At 33.9% G+C, this 11,380-nt stretch overlaps 1 protein-coding gene across 2 annotated transcripts in view; it reads left to right on the forward strand.

Annotated features, from left to right (window-relative positions):
- Positions 1-1,142: 1,142 nt before the first annotated feature.
- Positions 1,143-11,380, forward strand: part of LOC107873646 (BRCA1-associated RING domain protein 1) — an 11,982-nt gene continuing 1,744 nt past the window's right edge. Inside the window, exons 1-11 of one of the 2 annotated variants that reach the window (XM_016720576.2) lie at positions 1,143-1,484; positions 3,805-3,858; positions 3,974-4,044; positions 4,958-5,053; positions 5,157-5,470; positions 6,915-7,289; positions 8,055-8,155; positions 8,723-8,909; positions 9,015-9,124; positions 9,325-9,415; positions 10,119-10,284. In XM_016720576.2, the coding sequence (XP_016576062.1) occupies positions 1,390-1,484; positions 3,805-3,858; positions 3,974-4,044; positions 4,958-5,053; positions 5,157-5,470; positions 6,915-7,289; positions 8,055-8,155; positions 8,723-8,909; positions 9,015-9,124; positions 9,325-9,415; positions 10,119-10,284 (1,660 nt within the window). In that variant the 5' untranslated portion in view covers positions 1,143-1,389. Of the gene's footprint in view, positions 1,485-1,685; positions 1,793-3,804; positions 3,859-3,973; positions 4,045-4,957; positions 5,054-5,156; positions 5,471-6,914; positions 7,290-8,054; positions 8,156-8,722; positions 8,910-9,014; positions 9,125-9,324; positions 9,416-10,118; positions 10,285-11,380 lie in introns of those variants that run through there. The other variant, XM_016720577.2, reaches the window with a different exon arrangement.

Genomic DNA, 11,380 nt, shown 5'->3' on the forward strand with positions numbered 1-11,380 from the left:
GGAAAGTCCAAAGAAGAGAAAGAGAGACAAAATGATTTGAGGAGTAATTTTGTAATTCATCGAGTTAATGCACGTGTTGAAGTCTTTGTAGGGCTAATACACAAAAAATAGGTGGTATTAGTAATACATACCGTAATACACAATAAAATGTATAACTAATATATGAATTAGTTATACGTAACATGAGAAAAATGTATCAAAAAGTTATTAATATTACACAAGGCTAATACATACATTATTTTTGCTAATACACTATATCAAACGATCCTTTAGGCTCACGGCTCACAAATACCCATACTTTAATGAAGTGACACCTATTATATTGTGTGAAAAAATTACTCTCTTCGTCCTATTTTATGTGTTGCCATTTTTTTTTGGTCCGTGCCAAAAAGAATGTCACATTTTCATATTTAGTACTCACTCCGTTTCAAAAAAACTGATTTACTTTCTTTTTTAGTCCGTTTAAAAAATAATAATCCCTTTCCTGTTTTGGCAATACTTTAATTTCAATTTTTCACGTGACATGTTTAGGACCACAAAATTAAAGAACATTTTGGTACATTTGACACAACTTTTATTTAATGCCACAAAATTCAAAAGTATTCTTTATTTTTTAAAACTTTGTGCCAAATTAAAGTAGATAATTCTTTTTAAAACGGAGGGAGTAACTATTTAATGACATTATTTCAATTTTATCTTCATTGGGCCCACTTAATAAGAAAAGCCACCTCAAAAATAAACAATACAATGACTTTAAGAGGGGCAATTTTGTAAATTTTACAATGTCATCACTTATTTCTTAAATTTCGTGTCCGATTAAAAGGCGACACATACTAAATAAGGAATATGACATTCTTTTTGGGACCGACCAAAAAAGAAATGACGACATATAAAATGGGATGAAGGGAGTATAATCTTATCGGATTATCGATTTAACCATTAACTAAAATCTTAAAATAAAAAATCGAACCGATAGCCCAACAAAAACTTTTACAAAACCCTTAACCCAATATCCCAATACCGATAAATCAATAACATTTTTATTGGTTTGATTTATCGGTTGAATCGATTTTTACGCACCCTTACGTGGCCCCCACCTCTGACTTGGAACATAAATGACCATTTTTTTCATTTTACAAATGGCAAGATGTAGAATTTCGCGGGAGAAAAATTCCCATAATATAATATGGCGCGAAAATTTGGAAACTTTATACCGCCAATTTTTTAAAAAACCCGCAAAATTACTACTAGTATTCTGGCTATTATATTATATATATACATTCCATTTTTCTCCAAATGTCCCATTTTTCAACTTTGTATTGTTAATTAATTTCAAGAATCAAGTTTGTATTGTGAAGGTTTGGTTGTTGTTGGTAATTAATTTGAAGAATGGGAGTGGAGGAGGCTAAGGACATTGCTAGGTTTCTAAATCCATTAGCATTTCATATTCAGAAGTTGGGTCTTGAACTCAAATGCCCTCTTTGGTATGGTTTCATTTCTCTCTTCTTTTTTATTATCTGTCGGTGTTTCATTTCATTTTTTTTTTTTTTTTTGTGGTTATACTGTTATTTGTTTTGAATTGGAATCAGTCTTTCTATTTTATCTGGGCTGTTATATGTATATTCCATTTTTTGAAAAAAATCTCATTTTTCAACTTTATATTGTGAATGTTTGATTGTTGTTGGTAATTAATTTGAAGAATGGGAGTAGAGGCTAAGAATATTGTTAGGTTTTTAAACTCATTGGCATTTCATATACAAAAATTGGGTCTTGAACTCAAATGCCCTCTTTGGTACCTTTCCTTCTCAATCTACTTTTTGGGTTTCATTTGGGTTGCTTTCTCTTTGTGTTTTTGTTAGAAATGCAAGTTAAGTTTGTGTATAATAGATCTTTGTAGTTTGGCCCTAGAGGAAAATTATATTATTTATATATTGTTAAAATAATTTTTTATATATGGATAATTGATGATGAATCTCCTTCAGTTAATTTGTATGCTTACTTTTTTTATTTTGACCTCCTTTAATGAAAATTTTGATTCTGCCATTGTTTGGCTTGGCCAGGATCTTTAGTGGGCCTTGTACATAGCTAGAGTTTTGAATTGAATTGAGTAGGCGTTTGGCCATGAGAATTTTTTTCCTTTTTTTTTTTTCTCTAGAAAATTATTTTACTTTAGTAAAAAATATGAAAATAGTAGTGTTTGTCTACGAGAATTATTTCAATTTAATGAATATCGTTTTTGAATTTTCACTTTTTTCATTTTTACTTTTTTCACAAAATTTTAAAAACAATTCTAATTTCTATTCATGGTTAAACACAACATCAAGTTCAACTCATGAAATTTTTTTATTTTCATGGCTAAATGGGACCTTAGAATCATCAATGTTTTTTTTTGTTTTTGGGTTTCATTTGGGTTTTTTTTTTTGCGCCCCTTGTAGAAATGCAAGGTAAGTTTATTTATAATAAACTCTTGTAGTCTTGCATGTTGTTATTATAGAAACTAGTAAAATCTTCATTTTTAAAGAACTAATTTTAGCTGAATGATGAAAATTTCATGGAATAAAATGTGACCCAAGTGTTAAAGATGATGTTTTTTAATAGAATAAAATGGACCTAATAGAGTAAATAAATGTAGAAGATTGATTCATTGATTGTGTGGAAGAGGGTGGGGGGTCTTGAACTCAAATGCCTCCTTGGTATGGTCTCATTTCTCTCTGATTAATTCTACCTTTTGTTTCATTTGAGTCTTTTTTCTTTTTTGTTAGAGACTCGTTGAACCTTGTGAGATTACATTGTGCATATTGTCATACTCGTAGAACCTTGTGGGATTACGCTATGTGTATTGTCGTACTTGTATAACCTTGTGTGTATTGTTGTACTCGTAGAATCTTGTGGGATTATATTGTGTATGTTATTGTGTACTTGTAAGAACTGTTGAATTACATTGGATATGTTGTTGTACTTGTAGAATCTTGTGGGATTATGCTATGTGTATTGTCGTACTTGTATAACCTTGTGTGTATTGTCGTACTCGTAGAATCTTGTGGGATTACATTGTGTATGTTATTGTGTACTTGTAAGAACTGTTGAATTATATTGGATAGGTTGTTCTTGTAGAATCTTGTGGGATTACACTGTGTGTATTGTTGTACTTGTAGAACCTTGTGGGATTACACTGTGTATATAGAATCTTGTGGTATTACACTGTGTATGTTATTTGTGTACTTGTAAGAACTTGTGAATTACATTGGATATGTTGTTGTACTTGTAGAACCTTGTGGGATTACACTGTGTGTATTGTTGTACTCGTAGAACCTTGTGGGATTACATTGTGTATGTTGTTATACTCATAGAATCTTGTGGATTACACTATGTATGTTATTGTACTTGTAAGATCTCGTGGATTATGTTTTTGTATATGTGAACCTTTAGTTTTAGAGAACTCATTTAGCTAAAAGATATAAGTTTCATGGAACTAATTAACACTGGGTATGTTGTTGTACTCAAAACATTTGAGTTTTTTTTTTTTTTTTTTCTTTTTTGAAGATTTCTAGAACCTTTAGTTTTAAAGGACTTATTTACCTAGAAATTTTTGTGGAATAAAATAGACTTACTAGAGGAAATGAATGTAGAGGACCGATTGATATGACATTTTCATTTTGTTTCCTTCAGAAACAACCTCTCTATCTCTAAGGCAGGGGTAAGGTCTGCATACACTCTTGTGTCCCGAGACCCCACTTTGCGGGATTACAATTGGTATGTTGTTGTATTTTGTCTCTTGATATGAGGTTTCTTTTGATTTTGCAGCTTAAACTTGCTGACTAAACCTAGGTTGCTTCCTTGTGACCATATTTTCTGCAAGTAAGTTATCATTTTGTGTTTCTTGGAATTTGATTTTCTGTGTATTTGCTTGAATGTTGAAATTTGGGTTACAGTATTAATTGTCAAAAGATTTTAATTTAATGGTTTTGTGCAGCTTTTGCGTTCCAAGCTCGATCCAAGCTCAATGTGAATGCCCTATATGCAAACATCAATATGTTGATGAAGGTAATATTATATGGTTTTGTCACATTGTTTATTTTGATTTTGTTGTTTTCACTATTTAACTCCTGCGCTGGGGGTTTATCGCTCTGCTTCTTTGAAGGTATTGGTATGGATTGCATACATTTTACCCTCCCTAGATCCTATTATGTGGGAATACACTGGGTATGATGTTGTTGTCGTCACTGTTTAATGCTTGCAACTTATAAAGTACAAGGCATTATGCTTTCTCTTTCTTTATTGGACTTTATCCAACTTGCCTGATTTATTTGTCAAAAATCAAATGTTTATCCTTTGTAAACTTTTTAACAAATGTATTGAGTTTGAGCTAAAACTATGTTGTTCATATGGATTGTACCTTGTTCCTAAGTTGCGCAGACTCCTCATTTTTGATGCCGCACCTGTGTCGGATTCTTCAAAAATACACTAATTTTGGCTAATCCGACATGCACCCATAGACATTTTTGACGAGTCCGAGCAACTTAGGTCTAGACAACCCCCTTTTTGTTCGGTTTTCAAGTTCTTTTGAAGATACCCATTCGAAAAGAAAATAATTCCCTCAATGCTACTGCGTAAGCATTGGACCAAAAATGAATTAATACCTAGCTACATTCAGTTTAATTGCTTTAAGCTTTAGATGAGGTAAGGTAAGATTGCGTACAATACACCCTTGTGGTGGGACCCTTCCTTGGTCCCTGAGCATAGTGGGAGCTTTAATGCATCGGTCTGTCCTTTTAAGCTTTAGACGAGGTGGTTCAAACAGTTGAACACAAACAAAACTGTATAAATTTAACATCCCCCGTTCTTTTTCATGAACGAATATTGTGTAAAGAAGAGATCAAGATTGTTTTTGTTTGTAAGTTCCTTAGAATTTGTGAAGCAAATGATTTATGTTTTGTGTTTTTGTTTGATGTATCAGAAATAAGGGCAGTGCCTCACATGGAGAGTATGATATCCATATTCAGAAGCTTAGATACTACTTTCAACGCTAAACTCTTTCAGTTTCAATCTCCCGGTAAATCTATCTTAACCCGTACATAAGTTTTTCGTTCATTTTTTTTCATCGCTAATGAAGCACAATACTACTTACACTCGAAAGAATCGACTTAATGCACCAGATTCTGGAAGATCACTAGAGCAGTCTAACGTTTCTGTTAATGCTGATAAATCAAGAATCGAGCAATCTATCAAAGCCATATTAAGCAGCAATGATTCGATCAAGGAGATTAATAGGCACAATGGACATGGAATGCCTTGGAATGTTGTGAATCAGTTAGGTCTCTTGCCTTCTTCCAACAGGAAGGAAGACATAAAAGATGATAGGTATAATGCAGAAGAAATAGATCTGAATCAATTGCAACAGCAGTCACCAGGAAGTGCTCATTCATCTGATAGCAACAAAGATATAGTCAAGGAGAACAGTGAACTAAGAGTAAGAAATGCTTCAACAAATTGCTGTTATTTAGTACTCCTTCCGTTTCGAAATAAATGAATTATTGGATTTTGGCACACAGATTAAGAAAAAACATCAAACACACAAATTTAACATAAATTATCATTTTTACTCTTAAGTCTCTTTTACTTGAAAAAAAAGAAAAAGCTAATTTTGGTAATGCTATTGGCGGCAATCTCTTTTGCTTATCAAATTATAAGGGTAATTTTGGAAAAAAAATTCAACGATTGACTTATTTTGCAACACCGATAAATGTCTCAACAATTCATTTATTTCAAAATGGAGGGAGTATTATTTAGTATATTAGAGATGATTTTTTTTTCCTTTTCTTGCCATTGGATTACATTCTTTGCAAATTGATTATTAAGTGCTTGCTAACTAAAGTTCTTAAAGGGTGTTTGGGTAGGTTTATTTTTTTGTCAAAATGACTTTTAAGTCATGTTTTGCTTTTGGAAGTGTTTGGTAATGTTTAAAATTGCTTAAAAAAGAGTCAATTTTGGCTTTTTAAAAATCAAAAATAAGAAGTAGCCACACCCCTTTTTTTTTTTTGGGGGGGGGGGGGGTTATAAGCCATTATTGTTGACCAAGCAAATGACATTTATGTCCCTTAAAATTGTTCCTTATTCCGAATATACCTTTTGTAGCCCTTTTCTTTCACTACACAACATATTCATTTTGCTCTCAAATAATCTTTTAATATATAACTATATTTTTCAAACACATTAAAACATTCAACACTTAAACTCTTAAAAAAAAATTTTTTTAGTTCACATTATTAACAACTATAAGGGTATTTCAGACATTTTGACCAATAAAAAGTGCTTAAAAGCACTTATTTACCGAACACATCAATAATTTTTTTTCTGTTTCAGCACTTTTATCCAAACACCTATCTGTTTATTTTTAAAATAAATTCACCACTTTCAAAAACACTTGTAAAAGACTTTTTAAAAGTTACGTTTTTTCAGCCTGTCCAAACGGGCTTAGTCCCATTACTTGCCAGATGGTTTGACTTAAATTAGAAATGGTTTCCTGTAAGAAGATGCATATCCTTCCTATTAAAATGCTTAAGCATATAATCCTTCTGTTTCAATTTGTTTGTATTTGTTTGTCCGGTTTTGACTTCGCGGAATTTAAGAAAGTGAAGAAGACTTTTAGATCTTGTGTTCTTGAACTAAATATATATGAAATGTACCAAAAAGCCCTTCTTGAAATGGACCTAAAAGGAAAGTAAGATGAAGAAATTGAAATGGAGAGAGTAGTAAACAATTTCTCCAGCTATTTAGCAATATTTTAGCTTGAATAAATCCTGGAAAGTAAAGTAGCTCATCATCTATGATATCATGGTGACAGGCTATAGGGATGAATGTCTAAGGATTAGCACAACAAAAGTTAGTATCTTTAATACTTCTTGGTTTTTCAGGATGTAAAAAGCCATACTGCAAAGAGGCTTGTAGAAGACAGTTCAGATGTGGTTCCATTTCTGAAAAAACAAGATACCCCAGTTGTGTCCAAAGATCTAGTGCACCACACAGTTATGCGTGACGATGTGTTTCCCGAAAGGGATGTGAAGAGGCAAAAGAAACTGAACTATGGATTGCCAGAGATGGCCTTGCAAAGTTATGATGGTCATAATCAACAAAGAGAATCTTGTTCAAGAATTATTTCCAACTCAGACCACAACTTGACATGTAAATTGAGTGAATCTTCTATTGTTGCTTATCCAGAAGAAGTTTCAGATCAACATCATCTCGAACGAAGTGTTTGCGCTTTCTGCCACCAATCTAAGATAACAGAGGTCAGTGTCTGTTTTATACTATTCTAAAGGAAAACTGAAAATATAAATTGTTGGCTAAGTTACTTGGACTCTCCAAAAAAGTTGCCGCATCAGTGTTGGATTCCTCAAAACTACACTATTTTTGGAGGATCAGACTTGCACCTGTCGGCATGTTTGAAGAGTCCGAGCAACATAGATTGTCATTGTTTAGACAATATTTGATTGAAGTTAAATGAAAAGGAGTATTTGAAGTTGAAAAGAGTGTGTTAAGTTGAAAAAGAATATTTGAAAGTTGACTTGATTGTGATTGTATATGAATTTCACTTGAAAAAATAAAGCCAAAGTTCTGTGAGCTAAAGTTATTACTATTTCATTTGAAATACTTCTCAAAGTTTTTTCAGTATCTCAACAGTAATGACCTAATCATGATTTGCGAAAAAACTTAAACTTCAGTATTTGCAAACAAACATACCCAGTGTAAGGTACTCCCATAAATGTGGTCTAGGGAGGGTAGTGTGTACGTAGACCTTACCACTACCGTGTGAAGGTAGAGACATTATTTATTGCCAAACATCAATTTTTATTTTTATTATAACATGTCATTCCTTGGATATAATCGTTTCATGTCATCTTCTATTGTTATCATTCAGTTAATTATCAATAGCTGCCATCACCTCAAACAAGTAAGAAACACGCGGAGAGGAACTCTTGAATCATAAAGGAGTTGATTTGCATAATGCCATAGACATGAAGACTTAACTTGTTTGTATCTGATTATGCTTGCAGGGGACTGGACCAATGCAGCACTACTCAAAAGGAAGGGAGGTGGTGGTAGATGCTGCTTCACTTTCAAATGCCATACCTGTGCATATGAAATGTATTGACTGGTATGCAGTTTACAATTTTAGCTTTCATAATCCATTATCAGTAATTTTTATGGCACTGTAGCACATAAAGAAAGCTCTAATTATGTGATTTAGATAGCATTCTAGTGGTTTGTCTTCAGAAACATTCTTGAATTTCATCTTTTCCCAGAATGGTTCTAGCCTTATTGATGGTATCTACATTGAACGAGGGAGTTTTATCCTTGCCAGCTTGCTACTGTTGTATTAGAACCTAGAACTGTATTGCCCTCTTTTTGTCGCGACTGAACATCATTCTCTTTTGCTTATGGAGCTAGTTCTTTTGAATGGAAGTAGAGTATAAGTAATCCCAAGTTTTCTGATTAAGCTTACTTGGGACATTCTATGTAATGTCTGAAGGTTGTTTTGTTACTTGTATATCTATTAGTATACCATTTGATTTATTGTTAGTATTCACCTGAGATACATCCTGCAAATTTCTTCCATATTTACTTAGTTCTGCCCTAATTGAATTGCCTTCCAAAATTTACAACTAGCCAAATTTAATGCTCTACACTTAGTCTCTTTTACTTAACAGGTTTCATTTTGTAGGGCACCTCAAGTATATTATGATGGAGACATCATAAAAAATTTGGAGGCTGAATTGGCAAGAGCTGCAAAACTCAAGTGTAGTGTCTGTGGCCTAAAGGGTGCAGCACTTGGCTGCCTTGTGAAATCTTGCCGGAGGAGTTACCATAGGCCCTGTGCATTTGAACTGCAGGACTGTCGTTGGGATTGTGTAAGTAGAGCAATGTGAAACACCTACTCGATGATTTCATCAAATTGAAATCTGTAAATATTGTTTTTCCAGTTCTCTCCTCAAAGTCTACCTCTTTAATTGCAGGACAACTTTGTAATGCTATGCCCGAGCCATAAATCTGTTAAATTTCCAAGTGAAAAGCCAAAGTCTAGGAAGCGTACCAGTACTGAAGCATGTCCAGAACCTGCTCCCCTGTAAGAACATTCAATATTGATTTTCTAAGTTGCTCGGACTCTTTAACAATGTCTACGGGTGTGTGTCGGATCCTCAAAAAATGGTGTACTTTTGAAGGATCTGACACGGGTGCGGCAACATTTTTGGAGAGTCCTAGCAACTTAGTTGATTTTTATCATCTAGCTCCCTCTTTGGAATATAATCTTAAATGTGCATGCAGAACATCTGAAAGATCAAATTTTTGGGCAACATTGTCTGATGGACCCAAAGAATGGATTCTATGTGGGTCTGCTCTATCCTCAGAAGAGAAGGTTGGTCTCCTTCCAACACTATGTTTTATGCTAGTTTCTGTCATATGCATGCAAAGTATGATGCATATATTTTATTAGAGGCGGAGCCAGGACTTGAACTTTTTGCCATGGAACAACCTCTTGCAAAAATGCAAGGTAAGGCTGCATACAATAGACTCTTTGTGGTCCAGACCTTCCTCGAACTCTATGCATAGCGGAAGCTTTAGTGCATCGGGCTGCCTTTTTTATTTAGTGAACTTTTTAATACAAATACAGATTTTGTACTGAAGCTATTGAGTTCGACCTAACCTGCATGTGGGCTTCTGGCTCTGCCCCTGAATCCTGTGACTTTGATCAGTTTTTCGAATATCATGAATCAGATTACTAGTACAATGACATTATGGGCCATTGTTACCACTAGCAAGTTACCATGCAAAATCTGTCATTGCTATGTATAAGCAGACAACTTTATTTTGATTATCACCAGATGGTGCTGCACTTGATTTCTGCCAGTATTAGCTCATTCTTCAGTCTTCTGTACTTTCACCCTTTCCATTTACTGAATTAGCTAATTATCCATTTATTTCTCACAATATGACTTGGTTACTTGTCTTTTTCCTCTGGAATTATACCTGTGGTGGAGCAAATTAATCCAATAAGTTTTAGCTCTTTCAGTCTACACAACAATATTGGTTATCCTAACTGTTCTTTAATTTTATTTCAGTATATGCTGGTCAAATTTGCCAATATGTGCGGTGCAACTGTGTGCAAGTCTTGGGACCCAAGAGTCACTCATGTCATTGCAGCAACAGATGAAAAGGGTGCATGCACCAGAACACTGAAAGTTCTCATGGCAATTTTGAGTGGAAAATGGATCCTAACAATTGATTGTAAGCTCTTTCTTCTGTTTGTCTTTAACATATTTAAGTAGTTTTTTCTGTTCATTTGATTCTCCATTGTCGGAGAGGCACGTTGAATGGTTTTAGAAGCATGATACGTCATAAAGTATAACTAAGTGATACAAACAGTAGTATCCCAGTATTTAGAGGGATCTATGAAACCTTGGACTTGTTATGGATGTTCTGTAGATTCATTATAATTCCAAGTTATTGAAATGCTGCTCTACTCTGAGAAATAGTTCCTTTGCACAAGTAAGAAACCGATGTATTTACACAGGTTGCCCAATGGGTCTACATCCATCCCTTACTGTTTTTGGGTACTTTACAAGAGCAGCATTATATTTTTTTGGAAATATGTTGCAAGGCTTGTAACAATACAATAGTTCACATGGTTAGTAAGATTAAAAAATGAGCTTAGGTAATTCTGTATCATTTTACTTTATTGTTTGTGTCCATCTTGCCACTTTGTTACTTGTCTAACTACTTTGGTATTGCTATTTTGTTGTCATATTATTCTTGCAATTATGTTTAGCTAATTGTTCTTTTGAACCGAGGGTCCATCGGAAACCTCTCTACCTCAAAGGTAGCGGTAAGGTCTACATATATCCTACCCTCCCTATACCCCACTTGTCGGATTACACAAAATATATGTTGTTTTGCAATTATGTTTAGATCATTGTTCTTTTGAGCCAAGGGCCTATCGGAAATAAGCTCTCTACCAAGGTGGATTAAGGTCTGCATATATCCTACCTTCCTTATACTCCACTTGTCGGATTACACAGAATATGTTGTTTTGCAATTATGTTTAGATAATTGTTCTTTTGAGCCGAGGGTCTATCGGAAACAACTTCTTTACCTCAAATGTTGGTTAAGGTCTGCATATGTCCTACCCTCCCTATATCCCACTTGTTGGATTACATAGAATATGTTGTTTTGCAATTATGTTTAGATAATTGTTCTTTTGAGCGGAGGGTCTACCGAAAACAATCTCTCTACCTCAAAGGTAGGGGTAAGGTTTGCATATATCCTATACTCCCTAGACCCCACTTGTCGGATTACACAGAATATGTTGTTTTGCAATTATGTT

The sequence above is a fragment of the Capsicum annuum genome, chromosome 6, assembly GCF_002878395.1.
Source record: "Capsicum annuum cultivar UCD-10X-F1 chromosome 6, UCD10Xv1.1, whole genome shotgun sequence".
Lineage (NCBI taxonomy): Eukaryota > Viridiplantae > Streptophyta > Magnoliopsida > Solanales > Solanaceae > Capsicum > Capsicum annuum.